This window comes from Delphinapterus leucas, chromosome 5 (genome assembly GCF_059928025.1).
Source record: "Delphinapterus leucas isolate spDelLeu-1000000601 "Yukka" chromosome 5, BTC_Dleu_Yukka2, whole genome shotgun sequence".
Taxonomy (NCBI): Eukaryota; Metazoa; Chordata; class Mammalia; order Artiodactyla; family Monodontidae; genus Delphinapterus; species Delphinapterus leucas.
The window spans coordinates 123,896,702-123,923,818 of NC_143133.1; the positions used below are offsets into that span (position 1 = coordinate 123,896,702).

The following is a 27,117-nucleotide window of genomic DNA, read 5'->3' on the forward strand; positions in this document are numbered from 1 at the left end:
AATATAGCAGAGGAAGGAACACTCCCAAACTCATTCTACACGGTCACCATCACCTTGATACCAAACCGGACAAAGATGTCACAAAGAAAGAAAACTACAGGCCAATATCACTGATGAACACAGATGCAAAAATCCTCAAGAAAATACGAGCAAACAGAATCCAACAGCACATTAAAGTATCATACACCATGATCAACTGGGGTTTATCCCAGGAATGCAAGGATTCTTCAATATACGCAAATCAATCAATGTGATAAACCACATTAACAAACTGAAGGAGAAAAGCTGTATGATCAACTCAATAGATGCAGCAAGAGCTCCTGACAAAATTCAACACCCATTTATGATAAAAACCCTCCAGAAGGCAGGCACAGAGGGAACTTACCTCAACATAATAAAGGCCATATATGACAAATCCATAGCCAACATCGTCCTCAATGGTGAAAAACTGAAAGCATTTCCACTAAGATCAGGAACAAGACAAGTTTGCCCACTCTCATCACTGTTATTCAGCATTGTTTTGGAAGTTTTAGCCACATCAAAGAGAAGAAAAAGAAATAAAAGGAATCCAAATCAGAAAAGAAGAAGTAAAGCTGTCACTGTTTGTAGATGACATGATACTATACATAGAGAATCCTAAAGATGCTACTAGAAAACTACTAGAACTAAACAATAAATTTGGTAAAGTAGGATATAAAATTAATGCACAGAAATCTCTTGCATTCCTATACACTAATGATGAAAAATCTGAAAGTGAAATTAAGGAAACACTCCCATTTACCATTGCAACAAAAAGAAGAAAATACCTAGGAATAAACCTACCTAAGGAGACAAAAGACCTGTATGCAGAAAAGTATAAGACACTGATGAAAGAAATTAAAGATGATACAAACAGGGCTTCCCTGGTGGCGCAGTGGTTGAGAGTCCGCCTGCCGATGCAGGGGACACGGGTTTGTGCCCCAGTCCAGGAAGATCTCAAACGCCGTGGAGCGGCTAGGCCCGTGAGCCATGGCCTCTGAGCCTGCGCGTCCGGAGCCTGTGCTCCACAACAGGAGAGGCCACAACAGTGAGAGGCCCGCGTACCACAAAAAAAAAAAAAAAAAAAAAAAGATGATACAAACAGATGGAGAGATATACCATGTTCTTGGATTGGAAGAATCAACATTGTGAAAATGACTATACTACCCAATCTACAGATTCAATGCAATCCCTGTCAAACTACCACTGGCTTTTTTGACAGAAGTAGAACAAAAAATTTCACAGTTTTTATGGAAACACAAAAGACCCTGCATAGCCAAAGCAGTCTTGAGGGAAAAAAACAGAGCTGGTGGAATCAGGCTCCCTGACTTCAGACTATACTACAAAGCTACAGTAATCATGACAGTATGATACTGGCACAAAAACAGAAATATAGATCAACGGAACAGGATAGAAATCCCAGAGATAAACCCATGCACATATGGTCACCTTATCTTTGATAAAGGAGGCAAGAATATACAATGGAGAAAAGACAGCCTTTTCAATAAGTGGTGCTGGGAAAACTGGACAGCTACATGTAAAATAATGACATTAGAACACTCTCTACCACCATACACAAAAATAAACTGAAAATGGATTAAAGACCTAAATGTAAGGCCAGACACTATTAAACTCTTAGAGGAAAACATAGGCAGAACACTCTATGACAAAAATCACAGCAAGATCCTTCTTGACCCACCTCCTAGAGAAAAGGAAATAAAAAGAAAAATAAACAAATGGGACCTAATGAAACTTAAAAGCTTTTGCACAGCAAAGGAAACCATAAACAAGACGAAAAGACAACTCTCAGAATGGGAGAAAACATTTGCAAATGAAGCAACTGACAAAGGATTAATCTCCAAAACATACAAGCAACTCATGCAGCTCAACATCAAAAAAACAAACAACCCAATCCAAAAATGGGCAGAAGACCTAAATAGACATTTCTCCAAAGAAGATATACAGATTGCCGACAAACACATGAAAGAATGCTCAACATCATTAATCATTAGAGAAATGCAAATCAAAAGTACAATGAGATATCATCTCACACCAGTCAGAATGGCCATCATCAAAAAATGTACAAACAATAAATGCTGGAGAGGGTGTGGAGAAAAGGGAACCCTCATACACTGTTGGTGGGAATGTAAATTGATATAGGCACTATGGAGAACAGTATGGAGGTTCCTTTAAAAACTACAAATAGAACTACCATATGACCCAGCACTCCTACTACTGGGCATATACCCTGAGAAAACCATACTTCAAAAAGAGTCATGTACCACAATGTTCATTGTAGCTCTACTTACAATAGCCAGGACATGGAAGCAACCTAAGTGTCCATGGACAGATGAATGGATAAAGAAGATGTGGCACATATATACAATGGAATATTACTCAGCCATAAAAGGAAATGAAATTGAGTTATTTGTAGTGAGGTGGATGGACCTAGAGTCTGTCATACAGAGTGAAGTCAGTCAGAAAGAGAAAAACAAATACTGCATGCTAACACATGTATAAGGAATGTAAAAAAAGAAAGGTCATGAAGAACCTAGGGGCAGGATGGGAATAGAGACGCAGACGTACTACAGAATGGACTTGAGGACTCGGGGAGGGGGAAGGGTACTCTGGGAGAAAGTGAGAGAGTGGCATGGACATATATACAGTACCAAATGTAAAACAGATAGCTAGGGGGAAGCAGCCGCATAGCACAGGGAGATCAGCTCGGTGCTCTGTGACGACCTACAGGGGTGGGATAGAGAGGGTGGGAGGGAAGGAGACGCAAGAGGGAAGAGATGTGGGGATATATGTATATGTATAGCTGATTCACTTTGTTATAAAGCAGAAACTAACACACCATTGTAAAGCAATTATACTCCAATAAAGATGTTAAAGAAAATAAAAAGTAAAAATAAATAAAAATAAATAAAAGGTTAAAAAAAATGACAAAAAAAAACAACAGTAGGCCTGATCTAGCAAAGCACTGCTTATATTCTAATGAATTGGTCATTCTCATTTAGTTTATATAATTAAAGTTAGAAAACTGATGTGCATCGAACATATAGTCCTTCATAACTTTAAGACTGGATTTGTGAAAAAACATCTGACTATATTTGGTAAGATAGTAATATTTTATATATATACTTGTGTCAAATGAATTAAATTTACCTAAGCTGGTATCTATAACCTAAACAGAATCTAGAAAAAATATTATATAGCAAATTAGGGCACCTACATAAACACAGGAACATATTTTTTAACTTATATGATTAAATTTATGAACTTTTTAAGAATATCTATCTAACTACTTATTGTATACAATATGGAGATTTTGAGCATTAAAAAACCTATTAGACATACAAATATAGTGAATTAAAATATTAGTATGAAAGTACAAATCCTCAATTCTGAAAAATATCAAGAAGAATCTCACCTTTTATGTATTTTTCTAGATCAAGTAAACAAGTAAACATTTCTAAAGGGACTACTGCATCTGAATTATGGAAGTATTACCAAAACACAGGGCAAGTAGGCAGTAGTATTGCTAGCTTACTTAAAAACTCAAGCATGGATTCTCACTTCTTTTGTATCTTGATACTTTCATGCAGACTATGAACTTTTTAACACGTTGCATCTGAAAATATTTCTCTGTCAGTCACCGGCAAGCTTGTGCATGTGTGGAGGTGTACGTTAAAACCACATGCCCGAGAAAAAGAAGAGGATCCAGTCTAAACCATAACGCTGTTACATATTCACCTAGTTCCTATTTACCAACTGGTATTACGTTACTGTCTTCTTGAAAGACTTCTGGATACACAGGTTATACTACACCACAAGTGAAATGATCTAAGATTTAAAGTCAGAATTTCAATGGAGGTAATAGAAACCCCGACAGGTTCAGAATACTCTAGTAGGTCTTCAAATTTCAATTAGCCCCTTCAATGCAGTCTTTTTTTTTTTTTCGGTTATCATTTCAAAACTAAATTAGTCATCCCAAATACACAAAAGTATGACTAAAATACTTATTTAAGTAAGTGACTTTCAAGCTTTTTCTTAACTATAAAAAACAATAAGAAATACACTTTACCTGCTGTTCATTTTACCTGCTGATCCAAAATGTTAGTACGTGTGTATAGATATACACTTACATACATATATATAATCTAAAGTCACATTTTCATAACATGATACCTACCCTTAATATGTTAAGATACTTCATATAGTAGACTATTCTGATATTTTCTATTCAATTTCATTTTTTAATGAAAATGCTGGCTATGATTCATTAAACTTTCATAATCAACTAAGCAGGCCACAGACTGCATTTTAGTGATTCTAATCCCATCCTTCCCACTCAACTGTAGGAATTACTTTAAAATGACATTATTAGTGGGGCTTCCCTGGTGGCGCAGTGGTTGAGAATCTGCCTGCCAATGCAGGGGACACGGGTTCGAGCCCTGGATCTGGGAAGATCCCACATGCCGCGGAGCAACTAAGCCTTGCACCACAACTACTGAGCCCACGTGCTGCAACTACTGAAGCCCGCGCGCCTAGAGCCCACACTCCGCAACAAGAGGAGCCCCCGCTCGCCGCAACTAGAGAAAGCCCGCACACAGCAACGAAGACGCAACACAGCCAAAAATAAATAAATAAATAAATTTTAAAAAAGAAAGAAATGCCTTAAAAATAAATAAAATAAAAATGACATCAAAAAAAAAAAAAAAATGACATCATTAGTGATAGGCACTCTTGGGTGATGGTAGAAGGGTGGGAGGAATAAAAAATCTTTTTTTTCCTCCTACTTTACCCACACTAGAGCACAGGTGTGAATTATCAAGAGAAAGACTCCTGAAGTTCTCAATGTGAGAGAAGCACTGCCGCCTGCTTAGCACTTCATCTGAGTCCACACTAGTGCAATGACTTGCCTTTGTAGCTTTTGCACCCTTTGGTCGGAACTGTCGTTTTCACGGGTGAGTTGTGAAGAACATAAGAACCCATCATGTGACAGTTACCACCTTCTGAATCAAAATAACTTTTCCCATTTGCATTAGGAAGCCCTTGAAACTATTTATCAAAGGCTAAGAGTAGATTCTGGGGGTGTTGTTTTGTTTTGGGTTTTTTTGAAATATGGTATACTGTTCGGTAGAGTAGAATAAAAGAACTTGAGTGACTGGGAATTCTGTATTTATTTTTACAATTTTTACAAAATAGCATAAAATAAGTAACTTTTACATAACATAAGTGCCAGTTTGTGGCACCCAGAGCAAGATAAACAGCAGGAGTTCTGCAAATATTTTCTGATTCGAGCTAAGTATCATGATGTAATTCAACTAAGACTTCACAATGGCAAAACATTTTCTTTCAATAATAATTAATGCTTTACGTTATATAATGTACAATTTTCTATCCTGTTCTAGTCTTGCTCAAATTAGATTCAGCTATACCTTCTGTAAAAAGATTAATATTTTAAATGCTAACCATGTGAATCATGATTATAGTTATTTACCTGCTTTATTAAATTAGACTGAGAGAAAGAAGGATTCGATCGCCCTCTTGTGGTAATTTTGCTGTAGTGTATCCTCCAGGAGTTCCACGTCAACTGGAATTTTTTTCTTTTTACTCTAGTCAGAGTGGTCTTCTGTCCATAGTTTCTGAATTTCCAAAGGCACTACATATACTTTCTGTCCTTCACAGTACATATACTTTGTAGCCTCCCTTCAGTTTCTACCTCTGAAATTTAGCCTTTTCCTTGCTCTTTTAGGAAACATTCTCCTGTTCCCTTCCAATTACCATACCAAAAATTTTTTTTATGAAAGTTGCTTCCAGTATTCTAATCACATACGAAATAATTACAGCAACTCTCCATCGACATAGATAAGCTTTAAGTAAATGGAAATAATTTAAAATGTGTGGGGCTAAGGTGTCAGCATTTTTTCCAAGAAGACAGGTGCTAAGTCAATTAATAGTCCAGAAAGTTCAGAGGCTAATGACATTAGTCTAAATAGTTTAAGTTTTCAAAAGTAATAAAATAGCCTTTTCTTTAAAATAGTCTAGATCGTATGCAGTAGCCTTTCCTCTTTCTCCCACAGCACAAAGTTTTGAGCTTCTTTGCAAAATTAGTAATGGTAATTCAAGAATATACAAAATGACACTACGAAGTATTTTTAACTATATAAAAAATTCATGATTTCTTAAAGATAATTTACAATAAGTGAAGTTAGTATTAATGTATTTAAATGTTATAGAAAATACAAAGATGGATTCCTAATTAATTACAAGTTCACTTTTTCCACTCTTGTGAACTGTAAAAAAAAAAAAAAGTTCTTAAATAATAAATGACCGGACTTCCCCGGTGGCACAGTGGTTAAGAATCCACCTGCCAATGTAGGTGACACGGGTTCGATCCCTGATCCCGGAAGATCCCACATGCCGCGGAGCAACTAAGCCCGTGAGCCACAACTACTGAGCCCGCGTGCTGCAACTACTGAAGCCCGCGTGCCTAGAGCCCGTGCTCTGCAACAAGAGAAGCCACTGCAATGAGAAGCCCGCACACTGCAACGAAGAGTTAGCCCCGCTCGCTGCCTGGGCGCAGCAACAAAGGCCCAATGCAGCCAAAAACAAGCAAAATAAAAAATTAAAAAAAAAATAATAAATGACCTATTTTTAAAGCTATCATATTTTTCAAAGCAGCCCCTTGTGTATTCAATCAATACTCATCCCAAAACTGATGAGGGAAGACTAGAAATACATAGGGGATTAGGTCAAAAATGTTCCTTCTTTGCAGAGGAACCAGAACTTTCAAAAGCAGGGTAGCATGGCATGTCTCAGTAACTGAAGATACTCTACTAAAACCACAGCACAGATTATAAATTGGCAGCAGCAGGAAATGAGCTTGAAAAGTTAGCAGGGGTCAGAGTGACAAAGGTCTTAATGATTAGTGAAGGAGGGGAAAACAGTCCAGCACCTGAAGCAGGAGAGTGACACGGGCAAGTGAGAGCTTTAGAAGATCACTTGCAGTAAGGAGGACAGACTGACAGGGTAAGAAGGAGTTGGGGAAATTAGTTAGGAGCTGTTTGTAAAAACCAGGGCCCAAACCAAACCAATGGCTGTGACCACAAAGAGGAGAAAAGAGATTTGAGAAATGCTAAGATGTAGAATCATTAGATATTAGTTACTGTGGGAACATGGGGGTGGAGGCGGGACTCTCAAGCTTCCATTCTAGCTTTGGCGCCTGGGTGACTGTGACATCTCCAGAGACAGGTACGATATTTTCAGACACACTGCATTTGAGGTGCCACCTGGAAACAGTAAGGAGGTCAACAAGTTTGAGGGTACGGAGATCAGGAGAGAGAGGATAAATTATCAGTGGCTGGGTAGTAAAAGGAACCTGGACAAGAGATCATTCAGGGAGAGTGAAAAGAGTGTAAAGAGGTAAGACTGAGGGTGGCATCAGCAACATTTAAGTATAGTCCCATCTTCCTCTTAAGAGAGGTGCTTTTGTCCTATGACCATAAACTTCATTCATGTTGGGAGAAGCATTTAGTCTCCTTCCATTTTGCAGATCAGAAAACTGAGGGTCAAGGTTAAGTGACTTTATTTAAAGCTCTTTATCTGTAGAAGTGAATGAAAACTCAGGTTTCCAGATGGAGCCCAAGGACAGGAAGTAAAAGACCTTTCTTCAATAATTGTTTGATGGCAGCAAGTATTTCTGTTGTTATCTTGTATACATGATCAAAACTAAAACGTTGTATTTCCAAGGCTAACCTTCCAGCAACACAGTTTGTTAATAAGACCCCAAATTTACAATTGAACCCATGCCTCCTGGGTAATCTAGGAAACCAGGCAACGCTCTCAATTCTATAAATATAAATAGCAAGTGGCAACACACACAGAGAATGTTTATGAGACACTTCAGAGAGGAAAATAGCTGTACCTACTTTTCCCAGTCCTTTGTAAATCTTAGATCGTTGAGAATGGCTTTCACCAGTGAATTCTATCACATATCCCAGAACACATTTTCATAATTATACTTAAATGCAAAAAGCAAGAGATTTCTTGGGCACAGTACCTGCTTGGTTGGGCCGTTGCCAGCTTGGTGACTTGATGCCGCCGGTGGACCCTAGAGGCTTGAAGGCGGCAGCAGTGGTGAGCCCGGCCACCCCTGGTCTGGCCGAGCCTGGGCTTCCCGGCCCCTCAGGCGTGCTCCCAGCTGCAGCTGCTGGGGCGGCCAGCGGCTGAGAGGGCTCCTGGGCGCTGCTGGAGAGAAAAGAAGGAAACATTTCTGGTGATGCGCTAGCGATCTAACTTAGCAATGATTCGTTCTTTCCTCAATTTATTAAATCTCTAAGGAAAACAAAAATACATATATACACTACCAAACGTAAAATAGATAGCCAGTGGGAAGCAGCCGCATAGCACAGGGAGATGAACTCGGTGCTTTGTGACCGCCTAGAGGGGTGGGATAGGGAGGGTGGGAGGGAGGGAGACGCAAGAGGGAGGGGATATGGGGATATATGTATATGTATAGCTCATTCACTTCGTTATACAGCACAAACTAACACACCATTGTAAAGCAATTATACTCCAATAAAGATGTTAAAAAAAACCCTAATTAATTAACTGATATTTTAAAAAGAAAAACTCTAATACCATGACTGAGGGGCTGCCTTTTTTAAAAATAGAAAAAAAGAAAAAGGGAAGGAAAGGAGTCAGACTGCAGTTCTTTCAATGCTTTGGAAATTCTCTTTAAAAAGTTCTACCATGAGAAATGAGGCACTGAAAAACTTATACAGCCAATCCTTTTAAATAAGAAGCTAATTTCCTCTATCTCAACGTTTCAGAAGGGTCATCTAGATTAAAACAATTAATTATTGGAGACTCCCTGATAATTTCTATGAAATGGCACAGATGCTGTTTTCCTCTTCTCCACATTCTTCTAGTATTTTATGAACCAAGCTTCCCTGACATCTTACCAGTCGCTCTTTTCACTCACACACTCAGTCACTCATTCATGCAATAAATACTTAAGCACCTACTATATTCCAGACATTGTGTTACACAGTGGTAAACAAAAGACAACATCCACCGCCTAACGCAACATCCAGTGCTCTGTGTTCAGGATTACAGGGAAACAAGAAACAAGTCTACCGTTGTCTTCTTTCAATCAGAGCTATTTGCTTAACAGGTGGAACAGGTGGTTCCAGTTTGATTTAGAAGATCATACGGCTTTTATTATCCCAGTCATTTGTTATTTATACTTATATATCATCATTTCAAAAAAAAATTTTAGGTAGTTCAAATTATAAAATATGCTCTTTGGAATGATGCAATACTATAAGTTTCTCTCAAGTGAAGTATAATAATAATAACAACAATGACAACAATAATACATACATCCTACTAACTTTTCAATAGAAATTTAGCTAGCGCTTGCTAAAAGTTCCATGCACAGAAACTCAATTCCTTCAATACCTGAAATCAAAAGCTAGAGGAATAGATCAATAAAGATAGGATATTATATAAGTGACTTTAGTAAAATAAATAGCCTTAATTATACTGTTAGGTTGAAATTTCAATGCAATTTCAAATGCAATCGTGCCCACTATACTACCAAATGACCAAGATTACCTAATTTTCGCAATGCCTCTTGAACCCTGGGAAACACCTAACAGAGCAGGCCTGAGGCTGCCTGTCCTTAGGAAGGCCTGCTGCAAGGCTGCCCTTTGATTGGCTTTTGGCAACTTGGCTGGTAAACAGTTCCCTATGGTCATATAAAAGTTTCTCTGAAAGATAAACAGTGGCGGGCTTCCCTGGTGGCACAGTGGTTGAGAGTCCGCCTGCCGATGCAGGGGACGCGGGTTCGTGCCCCGGTCCAGGAAGATCCCACATGACGCGGAGCGGCTGGGCCTGTGAGCCATGGCCGCTGAGCCTGCGCGTCCAGAGCTGAGCCTGCGCGTCCAGAGCCTGGGCTCCGCAACGGGAGAGGCCACAACAGTGAGAGGCCCGCGTACCGCAAAAAAAAAAAAAATATATATATATATATATATATATAAACAGTGGCTCATTGTGCCTAAACTATACCAACAATGTGGTTTATGATAAACCCCTGCTTTCCTTTTGAGAGTCTGGAGTTTGGGTATGAACAAGGCACAGCGTGCCTACATGACAAGCCCCAATCAAATATGTCTTAGGTACTTAGTTTCTAAAGAGCTTCTCTGGTAGAGAACACTTCGCACGTCTTCTCATAACTCACTGCTCTAGGAATCCACACATCCTGTGTGACCTCACTGGGACAGGACTTTTGGAAACTTGAGCCTGCTTTCTTCTGGACTTGGCCCTATGCACCTTTCTCCTTGCTGATTCTGCTTTGTACTCTTTCGGTGTAACAGCTCTCCGTCAGGAGCACTACGATCGACTGAGTTCTGTCAAGTCCTCTAGTGAGTCATCACACCTTGCGGTGGATTCTGGGCACCTCTGACACTAAATAGTTTTGAAAAATTATATTAGAGCTATTTTAACTTTCTTGAAATACTGTTCCCTATTACTGTCCCCTCAAATTCAAGTGTAGTAGAGCCATCACCTTCTCCCAACATTTCTAATCAGTTTAATGAAAAACTCCCATCTGCTTGATGTTAAAACATACTATACTATGAAAAAAAATGAGCACTTTAATAATTTTTATCATAAATAAAAAGTGAAGGACGGCTTACTTAATGGTAGTGCTGAACACAATTCTCAGTAAAGATGACACACTAAATAATATTAATAGAAACAGGGTTTAAATGTTATAGGTCAGTCCTTATAAAAGATTTGTGAGGGACAGGTTATTTTACTTCTCTAAGCCTCAGTTACCTAAACTTTAAATGGGGATAATGCTTTGCTCATAAGAATTCCGGGGACTTAATTAAGATATTTATGTACAAAGTACTTAACCATACTCTAGGACACAGAATCTGAGCTTAACATATGAAAAAGATAATTAATGTATTCAAATAATAAAGACTTATTTTCAATATTTTTACACATTACAAATTATTTTTGAAAGTAATAGAGAAGTATAGACCATTTTAATTCTAGGGTTAATTACTCATGAGGATTTGAAAAATAAAAACAACTAATAATCCATATAGCCACAATTCTGAAAAGAGAATTTATGACCAAGCAATACTAGAATTTACAGATGAAACACAGAATCTGAAAATAATAATAAAACCCAAATCATCATTTAATGTGTAATAACCTGAAATAGTTAAAATTTAATTACAGGAGAGTTGCCAACTTACTTAGAAGAAAGTGACCAGGATGACAGGAAATCAATGCCAAGCCTAGTGAAGTTAGGTTGAGGGAACTGGTTAACTGGCCTATGGTATGAAAGAAACTCAGAAGAAGCATAAGACTAATGCTCAAATATCTGACATGTGGATTCACTCTATATGGCTATGCTCTCTCTGTTTGCTGAATGTTGAGTCGAATCTATGGTGAGATAGACTAGGTTCAATAAAAGGAAGTATTTCCTAATACGAAAAATCATCCAAAGGAAACACTTTCCATGAGAGGTTTGTTTCCAGAAGGCACTTCACAAAAGATGGAGATGCTGTAGACCAGATCCAACCACTTAGAGAGTAGAGGACTAAGTTACACGTCAGCCTGACATTTGAAGCCTTCTAAGATAGAGCTACAATCTATCTGTTCAGTCATATCTCCTACCACTCTGCTACACAAACTATATTCTTGCCATAGCTCCTTTCTGTCCACAGCTCTACATCTTTGCCAGGCTCTACATGGAAGGTGCTCCCCCACTCTCCCTCTGCACCTGTCCAAACCTTATCCATAATTAGCAATAGGAGTAGTAGCACAATAATACCCATCATGCATTGTGTACTACGCTAAGCAATTAACATATTTTATTTAATCACTCAATCTTCTAGAAGTAAAGACACCCCTTGCTTCAATGCATGGCAGATATTAGCTGCATGGCATAAAGCTACATTTCAATTTGCAATAGCTACGGTTTTTCTTAATTAATAATAACTTCTTTATGTATCTTGTCTCTTCTACTACATTATAAACTATTTGAGGTTGGCGCATTTATTGTGACCTTGATATGTTACTTAAACTTGGTAAATTTCCTCATTTGTAAAATGAGATTAAAATACTTTTAGGAACACTCCTACACTGTTGGTAGGAATGTAAATTGGAGCAGCCACTACGGAGAACAGTATGGAGGCTCCTACAAACAGTCACCATATGATCTAGCAATCCCACTCCTGGGCATATATCTGGAAAAGACGAAAACTCTAAAGATACGTGCACCCCAATGTTCATAGCAGCACTATTTACAATAGCCAAGACATAGAAGAAACCTACGTGTCCACCGACAGATGAATAGATAAAATAGGTGGCGTATACATACATACATACACACACACACATTGGAATATTACTCAGCCATAAAAAGAATGAAATACCGCCATTTGCGGCAACATGGATGTACCTGGAGATTATCATGCTAAGTGAAGTAAGTCAGACAAAGAAATACAAATATATGATAACACTTATATGTGGAATCTAAAAAAAAGATGCAAATGAACTTATTTACAAAACAGAAACAGACTCACTGACTTAGAGAACGAACTTATAGTTACGATGGGGGATGTGTGTGGGGGGAGGGATAGACTGGGAGTTTGGGATTGACATGTACACACTGCTATATTTAAAAACAGATAACCAACAAGGACCTACTGCATAGCACAGGGAATGGTGCTCAATACTCTGTAATAACCTAAATGGGAAAAGAATTTGAAAAAGAATAGATACATGTATTTGTATAACTGAATCACTTTGCTGTACACCTGAAACTACCACATTGTTAATCAACTGTACTCCAATATAAAATAAAAATTTTAAAAGAATGAAAAAATGCCATTTGAAGCAACAAAAATGGACCTAGAGATTATCATACTAAGTGAAGTAAGTCAGACAGAGAGGGGCAAATATCATATGCTATCACTCGTGTGGAATCTAAAAAAACGATGCAAATGAATTTATTTACAAAACAGAAATAGACTACACAGACATAGAAAACAAACTTATGGTTAACAAAGGGGAAAAGGGCAGGGGGGATAAATTAGGAGTTTGGGATTAACAGATACACACTACTACATATAAAATAAACAACTAGGACCTACTGTATGGCAGTAGAGATAATACATGTAACACATGTAAGGTATTGAGCACAGTGCTGAGCAGAGTATATACTCAAGAAACGCTATTATCTTGTAATATCTAGCTAGGATATCCAGGAATAAATACATTCATCAAATAAACATCCTCCATCTGTACTAATAATTCTGCATCTAAATGTAGTTTGTAGATAGTTCTGGTCCAGGATTTTGAGACCAGGTACAATCCTGCTTCCTCAATTTTAAATAACACAATATTTCTTAAAATTCCCATGGACTATAATTCATAAGCAAAAAAAAGTTTCCATTTTTTTAATTGTATCCTTTGTACATAGTCTTGTATATATTCTCTCCCAAAAGGCCTAAGATGTTTACATCTTAAACAGTACTCTTTAGATACAAAGAGTGTGCAGATTATAAAGAATTTATAAAAATCTAAGTTATAAGCAAGAAAGTTCTTCCATTTACATTTATATTCAAGATTGGTCAGTAAAGTTAATCTCTGGGGAAACAGAGTTCTATCAACTTAAAATATTTAATGTACTAATGGGAAGATATTAGGTTTTATCTAGACAATCACATATTGGAATATATGATGTATAGGTCTCTAAAAATCCCATGTCATTTTTTCTAATTTTTAACTGTTAGCTACTATTTAAAGAAAATACATAAACATTAGGTATCGTATACTAAAGATTAAAAAATTAGTAAAGCCACTGGCTATGTAATTTTATATTTGGGAAAAAAATGTTAGCAGTAATCACTAACAGCAAAATATTTCAAATTGATGACTAATTTATTAATATAATATGTCATGAATACTTAGATTGGTATCTTATTTCTGAAGTAATGACTCACATATATTTTTTCTAACTTTAAATTGTTTAAGGTATACCTAAATTCTAAACAAAATTAAAATGCTTTCTGAAAGATTCTAGTGAGGAAATCAGAGCAAATCCGTAAATACTTTTGGCTAATACCACAGAAGCTAACAATCAAATATGGTTATTTTCACTAGTCTGCCAAATAAACAAGCACTGAAATAAAATGTTAAATTAATATGACTTCCATCTCAAGAATACTAAAGATTCTGTTTCATATTTAAAAAACTGAAAATGGAGAAAAACATACTGACAGAGCAAAGGTTTCTTTTCAAAACTGAGCTAATGAGGGCAAAAGAAAAACGAAGAGAAGTTAACTTTCAGTGTCAGCAACCTGATTTATCTTGAGTTTACATTCTTTTCCCACATTTGTTTAACTATTATAACAAATCAATTTCAGCTGCAGACTGGGAACAGTTGGAAATTTCAAGTCTATTTTCAAAGGAAAATCTCTGTTCAAAGAATAATCTGGAGGTAACTTTTACTCTAATTACACATTTAAATGTTTTTTAAAAAGCCAGCTGTACATTGCAGGTTTAATTATCAGTGTTTAAACTACACAGTTTTTAGCTAAAGTTTTACAAAAATTGATATACATAGATTCTGAAGTAGTAGAAAAGGAGTATTTCTGGAAGGTCATAATTATAAACAACTTTTAATTTCAATAGAATTCTCCTGTCAGAACTCTATGAAAGGACCTAGATGTATAGAGCAGTCATGAGTCTCCTTTGTTCCAGAATCCTATTTACAAGAAAATTTTTTGTATTTTCCTAAGCAAAATTCTTTAAGTTAGATGTTTTGTATCAAAATTCAACATGTTAAATATACTATAATAGAAAGGCACAATTCTGGTATTATACTACACCTTATTATAATTTTAAAGATTACTGTTATACAAAAGCAAACATCAGAGATAAAATACCTCTGACATTAACCCAACTGCTCTTTTGGTACTCCTCTCACTGAAGTGGCAAGGGTCTCCTCAGGAAACCCTGCACTCCAGCTTTGCAGAATGCCAACTAGCTTACCTTGTTGAGAACCATTTTCCTTTCCCAAATATCGAAACATATTTAGTTTGTGCCTATTGCTGTTAATAAAAAGTAATGTAAATGACTACTAACACTTCCTCTAGAAGTGGGTGCATGGATAAATATTCAGTTAGTCCATAAGTACAGGCATACCTTTTTTTCAAAAACAAAAAGTTTATTTAAACAATAAGACACCTGACTTGAAGGAAAAACTATCTAGGATTCATTTCTTTTAGAGTAAATTTTCCTGCTTACAGATTGCCTTACATGTAACAACTACATACAAAAAAGTTATAAAACTGTCCTCAGTTTTACAATGATAAATGAAAAGCATTAAAATTCTCCAATCAAACAAGGTATGCCAGGATTTTTATGTTGTTCTTTTTCTGTTAAAACAGGGAGAACAAAATAACTTACTGGAATATAAAGCTAAAAGCTGGATGAGCATGGTACTAATGGAGAAAGGGAGTATTTTCTCATAATCAGCATCTTTCCCTATCCCATCTCCATTTGATGTCAATCAATGCTTAGAGCATTCCATTAGGTTCTCAAAGGAACCTTTTATTCCAAGAGTAGTTAGTAACCTGTCTTTGTACAGACTTAGCCCTGACAATGTAATATTTCTGCTCATTTAACAATCACAATTCCACAAATATAAAATAATTTCGGGTATATTTTTTCTGAGAGCAAAATGTACAATGACCTCTTCTACATTTTGCTGTTTGTCCCCCTGTTTAAACATCTCCCTTAAAAGTAATCCAGAATTATACAGGGACACCTCATTTTATTGCACTTTACTGTGCTTTGCACACATTGCATTTTTTTTTTTTTTTTACAACTTGAAGGTTTGTGGCAACCCTGCAACAAGTAAGTCTATTGGCATCATTTTTCCAAAAGCATTTGCTGCTAACTTAGTGTCTCTGTGCCATATTTTGGTAATCCTTACAATATTTCAAACTTTTTCATTATTATTACATTTGTTAATGGTGATTGGTGATCAGTGATCTTTCATGTAACTACTGCAAAAAGATTATGACCCACTGAAGGCTCAGATGATGGTTAGCATTTTTAAGCAATAAAATATTTTTAAATTAAGGTATATACGTTAACTTTAGACATAATGCTATTGCACACCTAACAGAATACAATATAGTGTGAACATAACTTTTATATAAATGTACTGGGAAACCAAAAAATTTGTGACTCACCTTATTGCATTATTTACCTTACTGCAATGGTTTGGAACCAAACCCATAATATCTCCGAGGTATGCTTGTAATTAAGTATAATGAGAATATCCATAACAGTGGATAGGACACAAACACATGATCAACAGGCAGCCTGTGTCATATCATGCTTTTACGAATTATAGTCATAGTTGTACCCTCTGTCATTAATTTTATGTTCTGTCAGAAATAATATAGTCATTTCATTAAGATTATACCTTTAGTAAATACTTAAGATATTTTTATTTTTATGTTATACCTAATAATTTTTGCATAATTGTTAAGTTTAGGAGAAAAATTCATTTTTGTGTTTCAGTATTTCCCAGATATGGAGAAAATTAAGTTGTTTGCCCACATAAAACCTTCATATCTACGAGCTATAAGATAGTAGGCAATCAAAACCAATTATTTTATTATTCTTTTTCATTTTTTCAAAAGGTATAAAGGTATGTTTTATTAAACATTTAACTCTTCTCATATAGCAACATCCATGCAATAAAAAACAGGGTTCTACTCTAAGTTAAATACTTGTACTATTACTTGTAATTTCATACCAAATATCAAATGTGCTAATAAAAGATGTCACAAAGGATTAAAAGGCAAGTTAATAATCATACAAAATAACATGCTTGTGCATTATCACTGCATTGAAATTACAGTTAATTTAAAACTGGACGCAAATCAGCTCTAGGATTTTCTCATCTGGGCTGTTAATATGACACTTCAGTGTTAGAGAAAGCAGTACCTTCCACAGCAAACCACCCCTTGTGACATCCGCCCTCCCAGTACCTGGTTTTCTTAACATGGACAGAGCCAGTTGATTTCCTCGAGGGCTGGAGATACGAAAAAGCTAAAGGCTTGGAAACAGGGCTGATGCAAAGTGCATCCAGGAGTGAGTGATATTTTTCAGGACTGGAGAGCCTGGTGAGCATTCAGAAAGAGTTTTAAGTTGAAAAATCACACTACCAAGTGCAGAAAGTACGTAGTTTTTACAGTTTATGATTTGAAACATTTCCAGAGAAAGAGAGAGATAGGGACAGAGACAGAGAGAACAAAGAAGTGGAAAGAGGACGAAGAGAAAAGTCTATTATGTTATTCTACTCATTAATACAGAATTGATTAAATTTTCACCAAAGCTGATCAAGGCAATCTTTTGGAAAGCATTTAAAGCTATGAAGACTACTGTAACTTACGTGAAAACAAAACCCCACAACAATAAAAAGGTTTTTACTATTTTTATAGGAGAATGGGATATTAGAATAGTTAGGCTTTAGATCAACCTCAAACATAACCAGTTAGTGGGAGAAGGTAAAACCAAGAGAAACTTAAAATACCTATTTATACTTGATTCTGTTTCAGATATAAAGATTAAAAATGATAAAAAGTCATAAGGCACACAAAATGCAACAATCCACACAACTGACAAATATCATAGATAAATGGTGGCAATGAAAAGAGATAAAAGGATAATTTAAAGAAAAATCAGTAATAAACACTGTGGGATATATCCGCAACCTAGAAAAAATGTCCCCAGTACAATTAAGATCTCATAATAGGGCTGTGACTATTTCAAATGGGTAAGTTTTCTGGGAGGTGTGCTGTAAGACAGTGAAAAGCGTTGGGTTCACATGAGACGCACATTGTACATGTAGTTCTACCTGGTTTTTGCAGCAAGAACAGCAGACACAGTAGCGGCTGCACTGCTCAGAACAGCAGCACTATATCTAGCAGGAGAAGACAAGGTAGACAAGTTTCGAGACCCTTCCAAAGAACTTGTCGCCACATTTCTTGTGGAGCTGCTTAAATTGATCAGTAGAGAAAGAAAAACAGGAGAAGAACAAAAAGGAAAGTGAGAAGAGGTAGCATAATAAAGATAAGATAGCAGCCATGCTATATTAATATTTAGATTTTATAAAGGTGTGACATGTCACAAGTGTAAAAGGAGCTTGGGTCCTTTATTTACTGTTGCTAGGATTTCTCTCAGAAATTCAAATCTGATACATAATCCTCCATAAAACTGATGTTCTGAACATACAAACTTTCTTTGAATGTTTTTAAGTTCACTGTCTCTAATCCTATTTATAATGAAATCAGTATAACAACACACATTTGAAGACTGATTTGTCAACAACTAAGTAGAAACTAAATCCAAACATGAAGTGTGAATTTCCGTAAGCAGAGAAAGAAGGAAGGTTATGTTAATTTTTTCAAAAAAGTCTCTACATAAAGAGTTTTACCTTAGAGATGATATACACCCAGAGCCTCACATTTTAATGAGACCTGTGTTTTCAAGAGAAGCAGGTACAACCAGCTGCCTATTCAAAAGCAGCAATATGTATTAATATGGACAAGAAATAACTTTAAAATACTGAGAGTAAAACTATTTGGGGATGGCAAGCACCTTTGTAAAATAAACAGTAGTTACAGTGAATATGACTAAAAGACCACCTTCTCTGCTGACACTCTGCATTTCTATTTTCAGCCCTGTAAAGATTCAAAAATGCTGGTATGAAATTTTATCTTCAGAATTCTTATTACTTAAAATAATAATTAGTTTCCTTTGGTCTTTTAGAAAAGGTCGTACACCTAGACAGGACTTAACACTCCATCATTAGGACTGTAATGATTTTCAAGTCTGGTTATCAAATTGGAATTTGAGAATTTCTTTTTTATTAAGTGAAAAGAAAGTCTAAAATGCATGGGGTGAAATCTGTGTCTCCTTCATTTATGAGTGCAACTTCTTAATGAACATCCTCACTACACTACGATCACCTTTTCCAAAATTTGGTGACAATGGCCACCTCCAAAACAAAGTAATTATGTACCAAACTCAACCCAGGCTAATGAGAGCTCAGATGTCTAAAACTGTGAGGGTTGACATAAGTCTCTTCTCCCTGTCAGAAGAATCTGATAACCCATTATTCCTAGTTCCACTGGCTACAATTTTACAAACCATTAGAAGACAAATTTAAAAAACAGTGGCAAGCCATTAAATATATATATTATATATATATATATATATATATACACACACACAGAATTAAATATAATTTTTTGGTAAGTCTATAATTTAACTGAACTCTATGGCTATGTTTTAACTGTTGTGAATGGCTAGAAGATAAGGAATGGGGGCTGAGAAAGAGAAAAGAAAGATGTTATTAGTGGCAGAGCAGGGGAATATGAGTGTCATGCCAAGTGGAAGAATAAAGTTATCAATGTCACAACTTTGAGTTTCTCAATTACTCTGCATCTTTGAGGCAATGGCTACTATTTGAGGGAAGTAATGGTGAATAATAACGAGAAACTGAAGTCTATAAAAAAGTCAGCTAAAAAAATTAATCAGCTAAATTATCCTTTTTCTGTAAAAAGAAAAGGAAACTAATGAATTTCTTTTATCATATTGTATCACAAATAATAATATAAAAAGACTCAGTTATCAGCAGAGTCCAGCAAAATCTCACAAGAAGAATTAACCAGAATACCTTTAGAATATCTGGGCAACTGCAACACATAATCTCTATCACTCTTTTTTTAGAGGGGAATGCTCTAATTCAGTAAAGCAGACTTATGTCAAACTTAAGGAAGCTGACTTTCTAAATCACAGTGAATAAACAAAAGGCACAGATTTCCTGACACTAAAACTTAGAATCTAAACAAAAAATTAAAAATGTAAAAGCGGTGTAAAGCAGTGTTCCAAAGCTGAGGCCAAGCTTTGTCTATATATTAGTGATGTCAGTTCTGTAATCTATGATCACTTTTTCCGTTTTAGTCAAACAGTTTTAGTATTTTAATTTCACCACCAGCATTAAAATTTAGACATACCAAGAGGAAAAAACTCTACCTAGGATACGTAGTTACTTTAGAAAGTGTGGCTACTTGGCTACCAATATGTAAAACCTGAGGAGTTGCAGGTGGGTGAGGTCCACTCTTAGGTAGATCTTCCAGAGAACTGTCAAACCTGAGTTTTCAGAAGTAAAATAAAGGCAGAGGAAATATTAATGAAAAGTATAGACATTTATCATGTATACTACCTTAAAAGTACATTGGTTCATTGTACAATGTACAAAAATCTAGTACATTGCTAGATTTTTTAACTTCATATCTGCATAAGGTTAAAACTAATACCAAACACCCTCACCATCACCAAATATGGGCTGTTTCTTCCCCTAATTTTTTAACATGGCGACTTTCATGTGATGAAAGATCATGCTTACAGGGGAAGAAAGGTAGATGGGAATTTCCATCACTGACTATGTATTTTGCATGCTTCAGGGAAACTTAGGCTCCAAGAAATTAATTAAATTGCCCAATATCATATACCTAGTAAGACTCAGATGGAATTTAAAGCAAGTCTATCTGTACTATTTCCACTACGTTATGCTTTCCAGCATCTTGTGGAGCTGAAGAGTGCAATACACAGAAGCAACTAGGAATTCCCCTCAAGTCAGAATGATGTATTTGCAGATCCGATATTATATGGATATTGTTTATCTTGATGTAAAGAAAATATTTCATCTAGTCACACAACAAATGTTTACATGCAATTGTGTTGTTTGAATATTATTCACTTTGTTCTTCTGATGTCTCTACCAGTTTTTGTTTTGAATGCCAGAATTAAATTTTAAAACTATTACCAGGTAAAGAAAAGATGAAAAGTTCAGTGTTAGGTCTGAAAGAAGAAAGCACCAAGTATAACACTTTTGGAAGAAAAAAATAAACAGGAAAAACACAAAATTACCCATTATTTTTTAAAAAGCCTGTGGATAAAAAAATAGAATGGGTCAGTCATGTCACTTTCAAATGGAAAATGTAGCATTAAGATAAAGAAATAGAAAAGAAGGGGTTATATTCCCATTTTTTATTTAGCGTTGGTCATACCTTTACCAGAGTGTTGAAAAAAATGTAGACAACTTAAGAAAAATGTCAAGGTAGAAGTAAAACATCATTTAGGAGGCAGAGTAAAAAAAGTTAAACAAATAAGAAATATAAGTACTATAACAGGGGTCAGCAAACTGTGGCTCTCAGGTCAGCCTGCTTCCTATCTGTGTATGGCCTGGGAACTAAGAATGGCTTTCATATTTTTAAGTGTTTTTTTCTTTTAATTAATTAATTTAATTTATTTTTTATTTTTGGCTGCGTTGGGTCTTTGTTGCTGCGCGTGGGCTTTCTCTAGTTGTGGAGAGCGGGAGCTACTCTTTGTTGCGGTGCGCGGGCTTCTCACTGCGGTGGCTTCTCTTGTTGCGGAGCACAGGCTCTAGGCATGTGGGCTTCAGTAGTTGTGGCTCGTGGGCTTCAGCAGTTGTGGCACGTGGGCTCTACAGGGCAGGCTCAGTAGTTGTGGCGCACGGGCTTAGTTGCTCCGCGGCATGTGGGATCTCCCCAGACCAGGGATCTAACCCGTGTCCCCTGCATTGGCAGGCAGATTCTTAACCACTGCGTGGTTTTAAAGAAATAAAAAGGAGAATATTTCACAACACATAAAAATCTGTATTAAATTGAAATTTCAGCATCCATAAATAAATTTTATAGAACAGAGCCAGGTTTGTTCACTTACATATGTCTCGGCTACTTTCATAAAACATGGAGAGTTGGGTAGTTGCAACAGGCCATGTGACCCACAAAATTTATTATATTTACTATCTGGCTTTTTTACAGGAAAAGTTTGCTGCCTCCTGTCACAGAGAATAATGTTTCCATACAGCTACCAGAGTGAACTTTTAACACACAAATCTGATCCTGTCTGGTTCTTAGATACTTCCAGCACTGCTCTAAGGACAGCTGTGATCCTGGGCTCCCTACTCGCCAGCCTTTCTTATGGAGCTTTCTCTTTGGCTTGCTCCAGTCCAACTGGTCTTCCATCTCTTCTTAAACAGGCCAAACTTCTTCTCACCTCAAGGCCTCTGCAGAGTCTATTCTCACTTTCTATACCCACCTCTCTGCCACACCTTTACTATGCTAATTCTTAAGTATCCTTCTGGCCTCAGTTTAAATATCACCTCCTCAGGGAGGCTTCCCTGATTCCCCACCTTAAGGTTGCCCACATCATATACTTTCATACTACCCTGTACTTTTTCTTCACAGAATTTGTTATTATTACAATTATACAATTTGTGTGTTTATTTGTTTGAATCTGGACTCCCTCGCTAGAGTAGAAGCTCCCTGAGGTCAGGGACAGTTATGTTCACTGGTATAACAAAGTGCTTACCACACAGTAAACAACAAGTATTTGCTGAATAAATGCATGAAAGAAATCTATTGTTTTCAAATACAGGCTCACTCACAATACACATGTATTTCTCAGAACATATTTGTACCTTCTAGAGACTGCTTCCCAATTCAGGTGAAACAGGTATTACTGCTTAAGAATTGATATGAGATCAACCTCAAAGAAGTGACTAGAACTCCAAAAATACCTTTTAAAATGTCCTTTAAAATATAAAGAAGTATCAGTATCTTGGAAGAAAGAAAATACAGTTATAAAGAATTATCAATACCTATATATTAATATATAATGAGGACAGGTAAGAAAAAAGAGTCAATTGGAGAAGTTGAGTTTTCCAACACCTCCACAAACTAAGTTGATTGGAAAAGTGAATGCCACTTGAGAATAAAGTTCATATAATTCGTGAGATACCTTTGAAAGCCAGATCTCCAAGTTTCCAAACAAATGCACTTGGGAGGTTTCCCATGTGTCACACACACACTGATTATCTATTCCTTTGCTTAGCCAATACTAGACTTAAGAAAATCTAAAATTACCTCATTTAATATGGAACAGACATCAATATCTATTCTCATTGTCATTCCCTAATATTTATTCTTTTTAGGGTTGGAAGAAGCTCTGATTCATAGCACCTCTGCAGCAGCCAGACTTTCTGCTTTGTCTGTTACTTGAGTTTCCATTTCTCACCAGAGAGAGGTATGAAGACTTCCCAGATATATCTGGAGAGTTGGGCTTGCAGCCTTTTGGCCTGCTTTTCTTAGGAAAAATGAACAAAAAGCTATTTGTGCATTATCTCTCTCTGCAGTTGTGCCTTTCTTGGCATAATCTCCACACTGAGTCTTTGTACGCTTTTCCGTGGGGAAATCGGGGACCCACATTAGCTATCTGCCCAGGCAAAGCAGGCGTGAGGCTGCCCACCTTATTAACTTACCAACCTGACCATCCTGCAGGACCAGCGTGAGGAACTCTCTATTCACCAGTCCTGACAACTGTCAAAGAGCAACATCCTTATGCTGTGGACTCTTCCTCCTCCCTTTTTCTCAGGGGCCTCAATTAATCAATTTCTGTTTCTCTCACTTTTTCCAGTTCCCCACTGCAGGCTTTATGGAAAGCATCCCCATTCAAAAATGCTCTTAAAACAACAACAACAAAAGTACCTTCACCTTCTATTTTCCCACTCACCTTAGCATTCAAACTCTGTGAAATAACCATTTACTCACATAGTCTCCATTTCCTCACCTGTCTGCCCCTCTTCCACTGCCTCACTGGGGCTCACTCCCCAACCCCTAGAAAGCCATATCCTTGCTGAGGTCACAAGTGACCTCTCTGGGGCTAAATTCAATTGACAATTTGCATTCCTCATTTTCTTTTTATTGTGGTAAAAAACACAACATAAAATTTATCATCTTAGCTATAACGAAAAACAATCTGAAAAAGAATATGTACAACTGGAATCACTTTGTTGTACACCTGAAACTTGAACACAACATTGTAAATCAACTATAATTCAATTAAAAAAAACTTACCATCTTCACCATTTTTAAAGGTACAGTTCAGTAGTGTTAAGTATAGTCACTGTTGTGAAACAGATCTCCAGAACTTTTCATCTTGCAAATCTGAAACTCTGTACCCATTAAATAACAACTCCCCTTCTCTCCTTCCCCCAGCTCCTGGTAACCACCATTCTGCTTTCTGTTTCTATGAATCTGACCACTGTAGATACCCCACATAGGTGGAAACATACTGTTTCGTCTTTTGGGGTTCATTCCTCATTTCACTTAGTCTCAGCGTAGGACCCAATTGACAACGCCTTCTCTTCCTCCGTCTTCTGTGCTCTGACCCTATCTCTACACTTGCCTATTTCTAGTACTATTTCATTGGCTATTCCTGGTGGCAGGATGGTAAAACACAGCATCAGTAATAGAATTTCAAAATGTTAATTTGGCTCATCCATATTTTGATGGAATGACATCCAAACTATGTAAAGATAAATTCTTCCCAAGGGCTAAGCTTGAGAAAGAATGCAGAAACTTTCCTTTGCACTATGAAAACTTCAAGTCTCCAGCTACAAATTTCAGGGCTTTCTCACTTTCCACATCAATGTCACAAAATAATCAAAGAAAGGGACTTATTGCATCCCTACATGGCAGGTTTTCAATAAGAGAAATTCAGATATCTTAAAATATGCATTTTATAGCAGGTAAAGGAGGAAAATGACAACAGGTTGTTGTTGGTATTTTCACTCTTCCACAAAGCAAACATTCACGGAATAATACTGCTAAGCAGAAAGTGGAATATACCAGGATCGTGGCTGTATTTTGTGCTTTTGGGGTTCACTGGTATAGCAAAGCTATTTATTTTAGCCAAGGAAACTGCTTGCCGTCAGGGAAAATGGGTATCTTCCACTGGCTTCCTGACAATAAATATGTTGAGTGCGTTCACTTGTAACTACAATCTCCCCTTTGGAAAATTAAAAAAACTAAACCTCAGTGGGAAATTTCTGATGCTTTTAATCACAAGCTAAATTTACTAATTAACTCCAACAGCCTTTGTTTCTTTAGCAGCCTAAAAACATTATTTGAGCCTGCTAATTCTACAGGTATTATAAATGGCATCTTGAAGAGAATATAAAAATCAGCAAGTAGGCGCCTCCTTGATTTGCACGTGGAGGGGACGAGGGGACTAAGTGTCAGAGGTTAAAAGAAGATTATGAAGTAAATAATATCACCTCACTAAATAAAATGAGGTTTATTTTTTGTGAGAGCAAAAGAAAAGGACTGGCTCAGAGAAACTTCTCTTGGAGCTTTCTAATTTACCAATGCAAAGAAAAGAGGGAAACCTAAAGGGAGATGCTGAAGGAACTGGAACTTATTTGTTACGGGGAAAGAATTTGCTCTTTGTCGCTATATCCCATTTTCTTCAGTGCCTTTCAAACTCTGCCTTTCAAACTCAGGCATTTCTCTGCTCTTGCCTTCCCGTAATGGATCTTACGTTATTAAATGTTATTAAATGTCCAGTCTTAATATGATGTGAACTCTTTAGTTATCTATACTATATCTATACTATCTATAGTTATCTATACTATCTATACTATACTATCTATACTATACTATTCCTTGATCTCTTCAGAGAAAATGTAGTATGGGGTCTAAAGATAAGATAGGTAAAGAATGAGCATATATTTATACTATACCTATAAAAAATACCAATATACTATAAAGATTTTAAGGTGTAACACCAACTTAAAAATCACTTGTAACAATCCCCTGATAAAAGTATGAGTCCCTCAGTAACAGCAGCGTCCTTACCACTAACCTTAGCTCCTCTCACTGTGCACCATCAATTTCATCACTGGATCATTCCTATTAGTGATTTCAGTGATTTCTACTAGTTAGGAATAGCTTCTTCTATGGGGCAAAAATCTGCCATTTTCTGGTAGTAATGTAATCTTAACATTACAAAAAGAATTGATATATGATAAAAGTATTTTTCCAAATTCAGATTAAAAGGATGTATTATTCAACAGTGTTGAGTCAATCTGTTACCTATTTGAAAATATAAATAAATCTGTCTGAATGCCTAGTGTTCAACAGCCACCATTGTGAGTCCTTGGAGAAGCCACGTGTCTTGAGAAAGCTGCCACAGCACCCCATGCCCAGCGAGAATGTCCTTCCAACATTAGACAACAAAAGCCAAGGGCCACATGCTTTCTGGCTAAATATTCTGGATCACACGTGCTGAGCTCTCCCATTCAATCACTCATTGCGTCCACTCATTCGTTCAACAACAAAATATCTGAAGTCCCACTTTACGCCAGGCATATTGCCCACCTGAAGCTCCTCTCATGAAGCTTACAGTCTAGTGTCCACTTCCCTCTAACAGACCACGAGGATCAGTCCCATCATACTTTCCATCCCTGTCTACCTGCCACAACCAGAAGTACAGACCCCTTGAGTCGTCCATCACCTCCTGAACTCTTATTTCTTTACTGTTTTGTGTATCTCCTAATCTGATCCATTTTCCATCCCTCTCAGCCCTCACAAACCCTCTACACCACTCTGTACCTTCCTTGTAGTCCCTTCAAACAGAAGTCCCTTTTCTCTCACACTGCATGTGTTTATAAACCTGGAGATAGATGTCCTTCTCATTACTGTTTCTGACACCCTCAATCATCTTTGATCCTGCACAACGCCAAGTCCTTGGAGGCCTGTGTCACCAGATGACACCACTGACTCTGCACCCAGTCACTGTCTTGTCTCGATCTCGCCCACCGTTTGCTTGAGCCCCCGGCTCACTGTCTTCCTCTTTACCCCAGTCCAACAATCTTTCTTGATGACTTCAATGTTCTCATGCTGAATCACTGAATGACCAGACTGCTAAATTCTTTGACTTCTTCACTTCAAGGATAATCCCTCTACAGTTAAGTTTTAGGCCTGGAATACCCTAGCCATGCACTCCAACATTCAAAACCTTTGCTTTTTCATCAACAAGTATAACATGTCTAAAATCTGGATTTTAAGCCCCTTTTTTCCTAACTCACTCACTCCTCTACCTCTTGAT

General features: G+C 36.8%; 1 protein-coding gene across 9 annotated transcripts in view; it reads right to left on the reverse strand.

Moving 5' to 3' along the window:
• PDLIM5 (PDZ and LIM domain 5) overlaps positions 1–27,117 on the reverse strand; it is a 220,318-nt gene that overhangs the window by 45,681 nt on the left and 147,520 nt on the right. For 6 of the 9 annotated variants that reach the window (XM_022582357.2, XM_089912461.1, XM_022582355.2 and 3 more), the window contains one exon: positions 8,087–8,274. In XM_022582357.2, the coding sequence (XP_022438065.2) occupies positions 8,087–8,274 (188 nt within the window). Of the gene's footprint in view, positions 1–8,086; positions 8,275–8,498; positions 16,515–18,149; positions 20,293–27,117 lie in introns of those variants that run through there. The other 3 variants (XM_089912464.1, XM_089912463.1, XM_089912465.1) reach the window with 2 other exon arrangements.